The 15,488-nt window shown below is 37.7% G+C and overlaps 2 protein-coding genes across 2 annotated transcripts in view; one reads left to right on the plus strand and one right to left on the minus strand.

The window, feature by feature from the left end:
- The window catches only part of LOC149084472 (astacin-like metalloprotease toxin 5), an 11,627-nt gene extending 2,531 nt beyond the window's left edge, over positions 1 to 9,096 (plus strand). The window contains exons 2-6 of the mRNA XM_089234886.1: positions 920 to 996; positions 1,136 to 1,211; positions 1,322 to 1,439; positions 4,862 to 5,043; positions 8,829 to 9,096. Of these exons, the coding sequence (XP_089091012.1) occupies positions 920 to 996; positions 1,136 to 1,211; positions 1,322 to 1,439; positions 4,862 to 5,043; positions 8,829 to 9,058 (683 nt within the window). The 3' untranslated portion in view covers positions 9,059 to 9,096. The remainder of the gene's footprint in view (positions 1 to 919; positions 997 to 1,135; positions 1,212 to 1,321; positions 1,440 to 4,861; positions 5,044 to 8,828) is intronic.
- A 4,615-nt stretch (positions 9,097 to 13,711) lies between these two features.
- Positions 13,712 to 15,253, minus strand: LOC149084473 (uncharacterized). Its single transcript, XM_089235318.1, has one exon. The coding sequence runs from the start codon at positions 15,251 to 15,253 to the stop codon at positions 13,712 to 13,714; it is 1,542 nt and encodes a 513-aa protein (XP_089091444.1).
- Between the last annotated feature and the right edge of the window lie 235 nt (positions 15,254 to 15,488).

Here is a 15,488-nt window from a genome sequence, read left to right on the forward strand (position 1 = left end):
GCATATATACCAAATGGGACCCGACTTGAACGATAGGCTACTTTAAAATTTCGTCAGAGCAGGGGGAAATGCCCAAAATTGCCAAAAAACTGTCGGACAACAATGGTTTTTGAGCCTCAACAATCACTTCCCGAACGTTTGCTTTGGTTACCGTGGTTCCCTAGCAATGCGTTTCAGACGTGTATATGCCTTTACACGATGGTTTGTCACTTCTCTAATACTGTTAGTATATGTACTTGTATAATAGTTTATATGTGTATGTGCCTTTATAATGGTTTGCCACATTTTCAATACTCTCAGTAATGAAGCTTTTTGAATAGACGTCGTAATAATCGTCAGCATCGCTTTGAGGGTCAGCAAAAAAGTGATCCCCATAGAAATCAGTGTTAAAATTGCCGATTTTACCGTAAAAATGTGGAAATTTGGTGGGATTTTCTGTCACATGAATAATTTTAAAAATTGTATAGAATTCTAGATTTTTGAAATATTGAGTTCGCTTAGAGATACACGAAGCCCACGAGATTGAATATGAAGTAATTCGCCGGACCTACTTTTGAGTTGGAAATAACATTGATTTCAACTTTTTATTTATATCTTCTCAAGCATGAAAATTAATGCCTCCGTATTGACTTTTGATATTCAACTGCATAAAATCATGTGGGTCAGAATTTTGCTTTTTATGCAGATGACTGAATTTGTTTCCAAAATTTTGTTTTGGCAGCAGACTCAATATGATGAACTCTCATTTTAGGAATTTTTGGGGGGAAATATCGTAACAGAAGTAATTGTGACGAAAACTGATCCGTTATATGGGTGGTAAATGGGCTTTCATCCACATTAGAAGCGAGGTTCACCAATTACTGACATTATGGGGTGTCTTTATAACCGAATTTGATTGCGTATATTTCTTCTCTTCCAGAGAATGATTTCGATGAATCGGCCATGATGAATCCCGATCTGTTTGAAGGTGACATTTTGGGAATCGATCCAGAAGACGTGAGTTTTTATGCCTGAATTAATATTCATAATTTCGAATAGGTGAAAATATTGAAAAATAAATGGTCACTTAAAATGACACGTAATCATCATTGACTGTGATTTTGATGAGGTACTCAAATGATGTCTCATTTATTAGGACCGAAATGCAATAACGACGTTGGCGAACAGATGGCCAAACAATACTCTTCCTTACAAAATCATGCCGGAATTAGGTAAAAATGAAAATCCAATCAGTTATGTAATATCTGTAGTTTTATTACATGTCCCAATGTGTGTTCGTCAAGTTGATGATTAATATTTTTTTTATACTTTTGGACACCAGCCAGTAGGACATCACTGATCGAAGGTGCAATGAAACACATCTCAGACAGGACGTGTATCCGTTTCAGACCAGCGACTCCAGACGATGTTTACTACCTGCGAATTTTCGAAGGACAAGGGTAATTTTTCAAGATTATACAATGAAAATTTTGTTTCTATCATTATTTGAAATCAACTTTGAAGTTCTGAGGTGAAATCATTCGTCGTAATTGAAATCTTTAGAGGTACAGTACCTACAACTTTTAACCGAACGAAGAGGTCATCTTGGGTTCTAAAAGTTGTAGAATGAAGCAGTTTTCACCAAAAATTATGGTTTGCGATTTTCTACCCGAATATGTGCAATTTGTCTTGATGAGGGGTCATCAACATATTTATTATTGTTCAAACTTCGAAATCTTCAATGTAAACCCTTAATTTTTTCCATCTTATCTGATTTATCGCATTGCATTTACCGTAAAAATTAAATTTCATCGCCGTAAGTATAAAAATGAGAGAGATATGAGTGAAAATGTGTTTGGGGACGCTCGCAACGTTGAGAAACTGAATTTCTCAAGGTTGATTGCAGGGGGGAAAAGCACACACCAAACTAGTTTCGAACGATAAACACTGCATATGCTACGCGAGTGCTTGGATTTAGTGCTGCTAAAAAATAAATAGTTTTTATTTTATTACTCTTCATTTTAGTGACTTTATATCGGAGATTGAACGAATATTTATACCATAATAATTTTAAACGATGTGTCACAAAGCAATTGTTTGTGACGACAATTTCACCAATTCAGAAAAAATATATACGAATTTTCCGTTGAACATTGCACTATTTTATATTATAATTTTGTTTCATTTTGCAATTCCTTAATTTTTAGTGCTAAAAAAATACGGATGAAACGAAATGTCGTGGTTTTAGCAGAGACAACTCCACCAATAGCCACTACCCTAAACTTGTCGCGCACTAAGATGATTTTACGCTATTGGGAGAACCGTTATTTATTGATTATTATCTCCGTAAATATTAACATCAATCTAATTGTACGGTATTAATTTGTGTATTCTTTGCACGTTATTATATTTACCATTGCAGCTCATGAATGTTGTCTAAGGAATGAAGGAATTTCTGAAATAGTGAGAAATTTCAAAATTTCGTTGTTTATTTGTTTACTCGAAGTTTTAAAAAGAAAAAAAAATGTTTGAGAAAAAAAAAACCTGGACGGATGAGTTATTCATCGTATCACCGTATACTTAAAACATTACCCATTTCAGTAAAGTTATGAGCTTCATATTTAAACATTTTCGCATAATTTGTCATGAGAAATTTTTCAATGAGTTTCAAATTTATATCTAGTATATGGTCCCTAAAAGTGGTCATTTCCATATAATCGCTCATATCTCGCGAAATAGATGTCAGATTGGAATGAAAATTAATTCTGTTGGGTTTTCGACTATGCCGATTCGAATGAAGTAAAAATTAATGTATACTTCCATTCACAAATTTTTAAAATATATTTTAATAATTCATAACTCATATTTAAAAAAAAAACTAAATTCAAAATGAGTGACAAAATTATGTTTGGCCCGTTAGAATCTATCATGTAAAATAAAAATTAATGAGATACCAATATTATTTCAAAAATTATGCTCAAAAACAAGATGTTTCCGTTCAACATTACGACACTCATTTTTCAATAATTTATATTTCACTAACCGTTCGTTCAAAATTGATGAAATGTGGTATTTCGGCATTTCTCGAGATACCGAATCCAAATATGGAAGGAAAAAAATGGGGTTTACCTTTGAACTTTCAAAAGTTGCGATCTAGTTTCAACATCTAGATGTCCCCTTAAGAAAAAATGAACTTAATACACTTATGGAAGATCTTAAACGAAGAAGAATGGTACCTTTCTTTTTCTTTTACAATAAATAGAATCCAAGATATCGCCATCGCTCGGATAAAAGTTGTGGGTTATCTTTACACTATAAAGATATACAAAAATCAGCGGAATACGGAATTTAGTTTCAAATCCTTATACTAGCAGAAATATGCCATTGAAATGCTTGGCTATTGTCTGAAGGCGGTAATACACGTAGCTGCAAGCTTGAGAAGCATGCATATTCAATCTTTTAGTATGGCATATTTGAACGTCTGTTGGAGAATTTTGCGCAATCATTTTGAGAGTACAAGACGTTCGAAAATTGAATGAATTTATATTATGTATACTTTGAGGGGGAAAAAAAAAAGAGTAAACAGCTTTGACAGCTCAGTTGCTTGTCAAAGCATTTCCACCGAGTGGTGGCAAAATGAATTTTAACCATGTTTGTGCAAAAGGATTGGTTAATGATTTTAAAGCTTGTAGTTGCGCCTGTGTGTGACAGCCTTTGCACCCAAGACTTTGGTGCAAGGGCATTCATTCATGTAACTGCAAGCTTGACGTGCATGCAACCGCAATCTTTTTGCACAAACAGGATTTAGTGTCAGTAAGAAAATTTTACGCAAACACATTTCGTTTGCACAAGTGGTTTAAAGATTAAATGATTTTATATTACGCATGCTGGCATAAGGCATGCCTGAGCAAGCGAAACTGGAGGTGCGCACCTATCCTGTAAAAGTTTTCCATCGTTCCGTGAGCTCTGCTTGATATTTATATCTTTTGTTGGTGTTTTTCTTTCGTACACAAGCACAAATGCGGTCAGTGAGCTCATCTCTCTCTCATTCTCGTCGAGCTCAATCCAAGTACAAACTTATTCTTGCGTATGGTTTGAGCAAAAATTCCAATCATGCTCACCTGTCAAGCTTGCAGTTACGTGTGCAGCCGCCTTCAACGAAGTAGCAAAGACGCAGCAGGTTCATTGCACCGTATTTTTTGCGTATAATCCAGAGATTGTAGCTACGTTAGAAAATAAATACTTTTCGGTATGGATTATGAACCACTAGGTCTTTTACCTGTGGTTTTCCCCCCTTCAAATAGGTCAGAATGGGAATAAATATTACAAAATTTTTAACTTTTGAAAAGAGTACTGTAATATCCTTTAAAGATTTATTCATGGGATTGGATGCATTTCGAAATTTTTCAACTAAAATATGACAAGCAACATCTCCGTTCCTTACGATTTCATTTTTGATTAATGAAATTCGCATTTGTAGATCATGCGCCACACTAGTGTCGCATATAGGGCAGAGTGGTCTACTGTTCCATGTGCTGGTCCAGAAAACACGCCAAGGTTACCGTTTTTTTGTGAAATTAAGAATTGGGGACGCTAAATTGATGCTTGCCCCCAAACAGCACCGTAATTTTTTTTTTTTCTTTTTCCGCCTTGGACTAAATCGAATTATACGCTGGTGATTAAGGTAACAAGAGCGTACACTCTTGAACCCATGTTACATATCGAAGTTGGATTTCATGTTATGCATATAACATGTTTAACATGTCAGTTTTAACAGTCCAAAAATAAACTTTAATCCAATATTGTCATACAAATATTGCAGTGAAATTTAAGAAATCGTGTCAGACTTGACAAGTTAATTTGAATGTTTTCTCTGTCTCAGGTGCTACTCTTACGTCGGCCGGGTCCTAAGACCACAACCTCTTTCACTTGGTAGAGGGTGTTACCTGCACTCGATCGTGGTGCACGAACTGTTGCACGCAGTGGGATTCTACCATGAGCATTCGAGATCCGACAGAGATGATTCTATCAGTATCCTCTGGGACAACATCAGGCCACAGGAAAGTACGTCCACACTCGTATACAATTCGAGCAACTAATCACTAAACTTTTTGAGCAAAAATTTGCGCAACAAATCGATAATTTTGTCGATAAACAAGTTGCGCAAAATTTTCGAAACATGTCTATTGACTTTGTCACATCTCCACATACATTCGGTCTGCAGAACATCATTAACAGTGAAATTGCTACCTGTGGCATCGCTGCTTGTGCACAGAAAATGTTTTTAATCAGCATAAAACCAGTATAAAAGGAAGATAAAACGTTGGTGTGGGGGAGGGGGAACGGAATGCATTAGCAGATGGTCTTAAATTTGGGATCGAATTTCTTGAAAGTTTAAAAGTAGACGATGTCTCAGGTTTTCGAAACTTCACTGGACTAACTCCGACAGAGTTCGAAGAATTACTACAAATGGTTGGAAGCAAAATATCAAAAGCAGAACGAACACTGGCATAGCCTGTCGGGGCCGAAATAGCTTTTCATTGGGAGAGCAAATGCGTAGAAGAAACGATTTTATTTTACGTAATACAAGCGAGATATCCGTACACGTAGGCGTCGAATGAACATATACAGTACATAAAAGGGAAAAGAAGACGCACAAGCGTTACAAGTCATGTAACGGATCAGTTTCGCCATCTGGAGGTGACCAGAGGGTTTACAAACGTAAGCTCGTACTGTTCCCAACATAGCCACTGGTGCGGATTCACAGGGTTCGTAAAAAAGTTTCACAAGCAAAGCACGTTCTTGCAAACTCAATGAAAAATGACAATTTAAATAATTCTGTTGGTGGGATACATGGGAAACACCCAATTGTGGGAGAATCGTCGGATTATTTTTTTTTTTGCATTTAGTTTCTTTTCTATTGATTTACCCTCTGGTCCCTTATATATTTGAATGTGCAGTAAAACCTGTCTATAACGATAGGGCAGTGTTTCTCAACCGCCGGGCCCCTGCCCAGCACTGGGCCCTAACACTAGTCACACCGGGCCGTGTGTGTGATTCGCAGTTTCATTTTCCCATTAATTTCTCGTAGGTTGTGTGTATGATCGTGCCTTTCACTTACGCAAAAGAGATGTACCGGGCCGCGGGCTTCCAAATTTTGAGAACCACTATTGTAGGGGAACAATAAAAATATTGTTGTAGACAGGTTACCGTTGTAGATAGTTTGAGTATTTGCGCTATTTCCTATTGAACAGGAATTACGCCGGGACCAAAGAATATATCGTTATAAGCAGGGTTATCGTTATAGACAACATCGTTATGCACAGGCTGTACATGGCAAATGCAATGCGTTTGAAAAAAAAAACACTTTTATACCAAAGTCTTTTGTTAATTTTTTTTTGTATTGTGGTGGCTCACCAGAGACAGTGGCCAACAGTCGCCAAACACTTTCTTTCTCTCTTTTTACTGGTGTACAATATTTTTAGTTAATAGTATGATATTAATTACTATGGAATGTTGTGTCTTTTATTTTTCATATATAGAGAACTTATATTCTTTTCTTTAGTGGTAAGAAAGTTAATTACTATATTATCTAAGTATATTTTATTTTCACATATAGAAAACATATGTATTTTTTGATTTGATAATTTATCATAGATTTTGATAAGAAAATAAGGACAGATTTTGATTGAAAACATTGTCTGTCTAGAGGGGGGGGGGGGGAAGGAAGGAAAAAAAAACAACCATGATTGTTTAGGATTGATTCTGCAATAATGATTGACCGATCCTGCGTAAAGGCTGAAGGGCTCGCTGGAAGGAGATTTTGAAAATATAGGGGCTGCAATTATCTGGGGGTGGGGGGGCGGTTTAGATATGTAAAATTGAATAAGAATATAACATAAGGTCTTATTAAAATGTTTCACGTTAGTAGTGAAAACCCATGATGAAGGAGATGTGGATCTAAAATTTAAATAATATTTGATCTGGCGCTCTGTATCACTTGTTCACGGTCACGGTCTCTCTTTTTCCCTTTTTCTTTACAAATCGATATAACACGCACTTTTCTTTGTTGAATTTTAGTGCAAAGATGTCAGCCCATTCTTAAGTTTTCATGACTTGTCTTTTTTTTTGTAAACTGTTTGGGCACTGCCGCAGAGACCATTATCAAAATATCATCGGCAATCGCCTGTATATATACTGTTCCGGACAATTTCCACAAGACTTCGAGATTGCATAACAAGAAGCGGTTCGACGGACAAACAAAGATTTATTTACGGAACAGCCATTTATACACGTATTTACAACTTAATCAGAGAGATAACAACTTTCTCGCAAAGTTCAATCACAACTGACTTTTAATCCAGTCTCTCCTCTTGTGATCGCTTCACTATTCATAGCGCTGGTCAAAACTTCGAGAAAAAGAATATTCCACAAATTTCTATTTCATAGTACCATGTGTGTAGCGCCACCGTTTGGAGTGGGGGGACCCTTCGGGAATGTTCTCGGTCAACCCTCCGCCAGTTCGCCAATCGCACGTCTTTGCGCTACACCGGTATCATCTGCTTTGCCAACAGATTTCGATAGATTTGAGAGCCATCGAACAAATCGCGGCATCTATCATTTATAGATCGTAACAATACGACAGATAAGGAAACCCGGCTGAGTGAAAATATGCCGATGTTTCAGGAAAGGAAAATTTCAAACGAGAGACCGGGGTTCGGGTTCAGGGCAGGGATGAATTTTCCTTTTCTTAAACATCGATATATCCTAACTCAGCCAGGTTTCCGTATCTGTCCTATTAACAAGGGAGAGTAACGTCTTTCGTCAAAGTCCTGTAAGTTGACATATTTTTGCGGGTTGATTTTTAAGAGTTCGTTGATAGCCAAATTCCATAATGTCGGCCCTAGGACCGACCCCTCAGGCACTCCAGTATTGTAGTTATGTATTTTCCCATTATCATCAACGATAGATCTGTCCGTCAGATAACTTTTGATATATGCTGGAATGTTAATCCTTGATATAATGTGTTTAAGAGGAGTTGCATTTTTATAGCATTGCATTGAAAAGACATTTTATTCATTTCACTCACCTATTCGGTAGATGTAAACAAATATAGGAATAGGTTGAAAATCAAGGCTGCCCACTTCAAGCAACTTAATATGCTGAACATAATTGCCCGAACCTGTAATTATTTTACTTGAATCTTTTCGTTTTTTAAAAAAATTGTTTATTTTTGGTTATTATCCACTGGTTTCGGAACTACTTTCGATTATGCTATTGCTTGTTTTCAAACTCCTCTCCAACAGTACTCGTGTGCAGATGAGCTGATGCTTAAAAGAATACGAAAAACCACTGTTCATAGTGAAGACAATAGATTTTGGTAGTTTTTAAAACTCCTTCGGTATAGAAATTTCACAGTGACACCTACACTTCCATCAAACTCATTTTGAAAGTGAAATCCTCAGTTTTCATTGAATCTAATTTTATCAAAATATTGATTCAAATATTTTTAAATATTGTCACTTATCCAAAATGTTCTGCATAAAACATGATTTTTGGGACATCTAATCGGTTTTTGAAAAATTTCAATCGAATTGATCGAGTCGATTAACTTATCTAAAATTTTTAACTGCGATTAAAAATTTATCGATTAACCGACCCGATTAATCGATTAATCGGACCAGCCCTAATTATAATGTTTCCAGAATTATTGAAAGAATTTTCAGAATAAATAAAAACTATTAAAACATTTCCAGAAATTCTATTTTCCGAAAAAAAACTACTCAGAGAGTACGGAAAGTCGTAAACATTGTATATGAACACAAATAAATATGAATTTTATCTTTCAGCTGCTTTACATGCATTCAGGAAACTTAAGCCTCATCAGAACATATTGTACGACAAGTTCGACTTCGATTCCATCATGTTGTACGGTGACAACTTCTTCAGTAAGAGTCCAGGTTTGAAGACGATGGTTTCCAAGATACCAGGGAAATCAATCCCCAATCAGCACCAGAAACCTGGGCTCAGCAAGAGCGACATCTATCGAGTCAAACAGCTGTACCAATGTAGAAACTGAATACATTGTTGGGTCTGTGGAATAAAAATGTCCGTTTACGTTTGGATGTTTTTACTTATTGCATTATAATCGAAGTACAGTAAAACCTTTATTTTGCGGACACTCACGTGACAAAAAAATTGTCTGTAAAACAGGGGTGACCGTATCAGAGTAGCAGGGAAGGTTTCCGGTTTAACATGTATTGTATAGTATGAGCATAACCGAAATGGTTTTTTATTTGAATATGAATGGAATCTTGACAATATGAGATGCGTTTATATTCGTAAAAATACAGAATAACTGCATAGATACACATTTAAATTTACAAAAATTACAGAAGGAATACTTGTATTGTACAAAGTTACTGAATTTACGTGTTTTGGAAAAACTGATCAGTCGCTCTGTGGTGGATTTTGCTCTCTGAGTGCTTTTCAACTCCTTCAAAATGTATTTTTAGCTGAAAGACTGAATTACTTTTTACGCCACTTAGTTTATAGGAAAATGTATTCAATCAATGCATTGAATTCATGTGTATGAGCACGAAATCCGCTTTTACGTTTTCCATTGTATTCGAGGCATCAAATTTTTATCTTAGTGATAGAGAGTGACGATTATATTAGAGCTGGCGCTAAACAGTGTGGAATATACACGTGTGATTTCAGATTATAAACTGACATCAGAGTTGCCAAACATTAACAAACTTCAAGCCAAAATATCATTCAAAAGTAGCCAAATATTAAAAAATTTATCAAAATTTTAAACTTTTGATACCAACAAGTGAGGATTATTGGAACCAAAAATGCAATTATTTGTTTCCGGACAGGGTACTTGGTCTGATGAAAATGGTGTCCGTTAAACAAGGGTTCGATGTGCATTATTTAAATTAGCTTGGAAATTTTTATTTCGCCGTAAAATAGCGTTGACCACATGCTACGGGGTGACCGTCAAGAGGGGGTTTTACTGTACCAATACCTGCACACATAATAACAGCAAGATGGGATTAGAGCTTCATATTTTGACACTTTTGAATCAAATCCATATTCTTTGTTAATAATGGTGAACCGCGGATACCTCCGGTTAAAAAAAGTATCGAATAACGTGTGGACGTCAGATATAGTCGTCCGACCACGAGATGAATTTCCGCTGCGTCATGTCACGTCACGTCGGATGATTTTATTCAATTTTTTTTTTTTTGAGAAGTTCATCAGTGACTGAGCTTTCACGATTGGCATGTCCTTCCAGGATAAAATAGAATCGTTTGACGTGACGTGCCGTAGCCAAATCTCATCTCGTGGTAGGAGGACTATACGTCATTTACACTGCAAGGGTTGTATAACCCTTTATAGTATCTGGGATAATAAGTTCTCATAGATGCAAAAAGCATTTCATTCATATTAGATTCATTTCCTGCCTTCAATTAATGTTTTTTCATGAAAGTAGGAAGTACAGGGTGATCCAAAAGTCAAACAACCCGTTATAAGAAAATTAATTTCTCGAATTCTGATTGTAAATGAAACGTTTTTTTTTCGTAGACAGCAGCACTTGGGCGCGGTATCCCAGGCCGAAAGATACTCGCCTCAAGTACGAAAGGATGTTTAGAGGTGTCGCGAGTTCGATACCCGGTTCGTCCTTGTCAGAAAACTTTCCTGACACAGGGGTACAACAGAAACGGCGACGTGACCGCAGAGAAAATTTCTACCGCAGGGAAGTCCCCCATCGAGGGGTTAGCGCACCAACCTCTCGATGAGTATAAAAAAACAAACCTGCCATTCGTAAGCGGCAATAAATTGGAGGTCCCGGTCTAATTAGCCTTCGTGTGCAGAAAATGACCGTGGTGCGATAAAACTGATCAAACAGAAGCACTATACAGTTTCATTTTCCATGCTTATACTGATACCCTCATGGCTCTTCGTTTCTTGTATGGTCAAGATGATTTTCGCCAGAAGCAAAGAATTTTTTATGATTAAACAATATTTTTTTCAACTCATTTGTTTGAAGCCGTTAGTGAGGCGTTCAAAACTGAATTCCCAAACGTTTCTGTGCCCAATAAGACAACAATTGGTGCACCATTTTCGAGAAACTGGAAATATTGAAGACCGCAGGTGAAGTGGGCATTCGTCTTTACTGAGCCAGCATGAAATTCGTAAACTAAAGGACAAAATGCTGAAATGTTGCACTGTTCACAGAGCCCTGAAGAAATTGGAGTTTAGCACCTGTCTTGTTCGGGTTGTTTCGACGTTTTTGCTCCAGATTAGATTAAACGTTAGTATTTAGTGCACCGAAAATTCTCACGTCTATCATGCATTCGATCAAAATCGGTGTGTGGGTGCTCAGTTGCACGCCGTAGGAAAGTTTGGCTCCATTTCTTTTTTTTTTTAAGAAAAGTGAATGGGGAACTATACAAGGATGTTTTCCGGTAATTCATTGTACTGTTAGATGAAAATGAACGTTTTTGCTTTATTTTCACTAAACTCTAGCAAGTGGACTGTATCTGAAGTAGGCTTTGAAAACTTAAACAACTTTATTCTTATGCTATTAGAACATTACTCAAGAGAGCGACGGAAGGCCCGTGCTCTTTCTCTCGTGCTAAGGCAGCAACTCTCCCACGCAGTGGGAGGGTTTTGGCGCATGGCGCAGCTTGGCGGTCTTAACACTCCCGCCGATTGAAATTACATAATTTCAATTATACAATACATCTTCAATTACAAAATTTTTCAAAAAAGAATGAACAATGCAATAAAAAAATAATGTCCTGAATAAGTGAATGAAATGAATATACAATACAAATACATTAGAACACGTTATACACAAATGCAAAAATAATTCTTACTCAATATGTAAAACACAAGTATTTCTCACACTTGTTTTCAAAATTTTGCCACTGGGCAAACGTGTATTTACAACTCTTATTTTTCCATCGTTGCCATGGAACACTTCGGTGATCTTGGCAATACTCCATTAAGTGCTTGGTAAATTGTCATCTTTTAACAGTACAAGTGAACCGATTTTTACATTGTCCTTTGCGAACCTCCACTTGTTCCGTTCTTGTAGGCTATTAAGGTAATCTCGTTTCCAAATTTGTTGGGAAAATTTTGTTACCCTCTGGCTGAGTCTATTCTCATTGATATTGATAAGTTGAGGCTCAGGAATTGAAGTTATGGGTCGACCAATCAGAAAATGACCTGGAGTTAAAGTCTCAAAGTTGTCAAATTCTGAGGACAAAGGTCTTAGTGGCCTTGAATTGAGAACCCCTTCAATTTCTGAGATGATAGTAAGAAATTCTTCGAGGGTAAAGTTTGCATTGCCAACAATTCTCTTCAGGTGAAATTTGAATGACTTCACACCTGCCTCCTAAAGGAACCCGAAATTGGGTGATCTGGGGGGGGGGGGGAAATGAACCTCCAGTCAATTTTCTCGTTTGTTAGGTAGCCTCATCGGGATTTTTCATGAGATGTTTCAGTTCAGCATTTGCACCCACAAAGTTTTTGGCATTATCTGTGAAAATTGTGGAGCATTTTCCTCTCCTACTGAAAAAACGTTTCAAGCTGGCTATGAATGATTGGGATGTTAAATCAGTTACAAAATCCAAATGGATGGCTTTGGTGCAAAAACACATGAATACTGAAACGTACACTTTGTTCAGCACCCCCTTTCTTTGGTTTTTGAATTTCACATAGAACGGCCCACAAAAATCAATGCCCGTGGTATTGAAGGGATGATTTTGAACCACACGTGCTCTTGGCACTAACCAAGTTGACTTTGCAGTACAGGTTTGTTTTTGAAACAAATAAGACACTCATGTACTAACTTCCTACAAAGATTTCTACCATTGATTGGCCAAAACTTTTGTCTCACATGATATAATAACGACTGTGCAGCAATATGCAAATACTTTAAATGGTAGTATCTCAAAATGATCATGGTGAGAGGATGGTTAGATGGCAATAACATGGGAAATTTACTGTTGGTATTTAGATCGGAATTCTGAAGTCTTCCACCAACTCTCAAAATACCATCATCATCCAAGAAACAGTTCAAGGAAGCTAACTTGGAGTTACCCTTTAGGGCCTCTCCCCTCTTAAGCCTTTAAATTTCTTCCTTAAACTCCAACCCTTGAGTGATTCTTATCAGGAGATTTTCAGAAAATTGTATTTCCTGTCTCATTAAGTTACCTGCTCGTTTTTCACAAGATTTCAAATTATAGGCAAATCTAAATACAAAACTCAATATACGTAATATTGTGACGTAACTACTGTTAATTTTTAAGATATATTCAATGAGAGAACTCTTGGTAGTTAGAGTCAAAGACAAGTTAGTGTCCTCAAAATTACTGTTCGAATATTTTTTGAGTTCTTTGGAGTACTCACTTTCAAACAGTTCGGTAACCACAGGTGGTGAGTCCTCATAAGCAAGATTTTCTCTCATCAAAAATCTCGGTCCGGTCCACCATCTGTCACTGTGCAAAAGAGCGTCAGCACTGATGCCTCTGGTAACCAAATCGGCTGGGTTGTCCTTCCCAGGGCAGTGGAACCAACAGTTTTTTTCTGTCAAAGTTTGGATTTTCGTTCACACGGTTTGCGACGAATGGTTTCCATCTTTTTACTGAACCCTTTATCCACAACAATACGATCTGTGAATCGGAATAGAAGTAGGTCTTACGTGGTCTTTTCCTTCTCACGACTTTCTCAATCTTGCCGCGAACAGTGCTCCGAGTAACTCTAACCTGGGTAGAGAAAGGTTCTTCAGTAGCGCAACTCTGCTTTTGGAAGCAATCAGGTTCACGGAAATATGGTCTCTAGGTACGGACTCTAAGGTGCACCGCTGCTCCGTACGCTCTTTGACTGCATCTGAAAAACTATGAATCTCTATTTCACTCGAGTCATCCTCAGAAAGATCGAGAATGACCCTCGGCACTTGTAGTTCGGATAGGCGGGGAAGTTCCGAACACCATTGAATCCATTTCTCCTTCACATCCGCTGGAAGCTCATCGTCCCATAGCAATTTTCGAAGCCACAGTTCTTGGAATAGACACTTCAGCCTAATCGTGTAGGGGCTAAGATGCCCAATGGGATCGAAGATTCTACCTGCTGTTTGCAATAAGAAACGTTTCGTATTTTTGTTTTGTTTCAGGAATTCCACAAGGTCGATGATATCCATGGCTAGACAATCATGAGCAGCATCCCATGACATTCCCAAAACTTTGTGCATGTTGATGCCGTCCGTATGCTGAGGATTAACGTCAAATCCCTCTTTCTTCCATAGATGAATCAGCATAGGATCGTTAGATATCCATTTACGAAGATTCATGTTGGCACCTCTCATGATCTCTCTACTTTCACGAGAGACTCGCAATGCTTCTGCCACACTGTCTTCTCCAGCCACTAGATCATCGACGTAAGCACAGGTGTCGAGCACTTGAGTTGCAGCTGGATAATTGTCGCGTTGTTTTTCTATATGTGTTTTGATCGTAGCAGCAAGTAAGAATGGACTGGCATGGACGCCGAATACTACTTTTTTGAATCGAAACTCTTGCACGTTGGCATGATCGCTGATGCACCTTGCATTGGTGAATAGAAACCTCACTGCATCTCTTTCTTTTTCTGCAAGAGAAATCTGTAGAAATGCTTTCTCGACATCTGCAAGAAACGCGGTTTCGTTGAGACGAAAGTACGTCAACAAATGAAAAATGTTTGGGTTTAAGTTAACACCTGTCCAAAGGCAGTCATTTAAGGACAGTTCACCTGGTTTGTGAGAGCTTGCATCGAATAAAATTCTCATTTTTGTCGTGACGCTTTCTGCTCGAAATACTGCTCGATGTTGTGGCGAATAGTATACTGGTTTTCCATCAATGTTCTCCGCGTCTGGTATTTTCTCTATAATCCCTTGATCCAAGTAATTGTCTAGTACTTCACGGTACTGAGCAAACAAAGTCGGGTCGTACCGCATTCTCTTGAGAAGGCTCTGTAATCGTTTCTCTGCGACACCAATGTTATCACTTAGCTCTGTCCAATCTCTCTTCCATGGTAGGCTAACTTCATATTGTCCGTCTTTGAAACAGACTGTTTTGTCAAACAACTGTTTGGCCTCGTCGGTTTGCTTGAATTTAGGATCGTCCATTATCCCGATTGACTCCAGCTCCCAGAACTTTGCCAAACCCTTTTCAACCTCATCCCGATAACTCGTTAAATGGCAATGGAGATTGTTATAGGTTACCATATTCTGGAATGTCCCTGTTACTATCCAACCAAACACAGATGCTTGAAGTATGATAGGCTTCTATAGGCTTGCTATAGTCCCCTTCGCGGTTAGCGATTAGCGTTGTCACTTTTTTCTTTATGTTCAGAATAGAGTCATTCAGTCCTGCAATAGGAACGCTAGTGTCTCTCCGAAGTCGTAAAGAGTCTACCACCCCATTGCTGACAAAACTGACTTGAGAGCCGGCGTCGAGTAA

Source organism: Pholcus phalangioides, unplaced genomic scaffold (assembly GCF_987345545.1).
Source record: "Pholcus phalangioides strain wild (caught in Gottingen) unplaced genomic scaffold, Ppha-v1.0 ptg000008l_1, whole genome shotgun sequence".
Lineage (NCBI taxonomy): Eukaryota > Metazoa > Arthropoda > Arachnida > Araneae > Pholcidae > Pholcus > Pholcus phalangioides.

Coding starts and splice junctions, on each gene's coding strand:
- LOC149084473 (XM_089235318.1), bottom strand. CDS start 15,253: ATGGTAACCTATAACAATCTCCATTGCCATTTAACGAGTTATCGGGAT.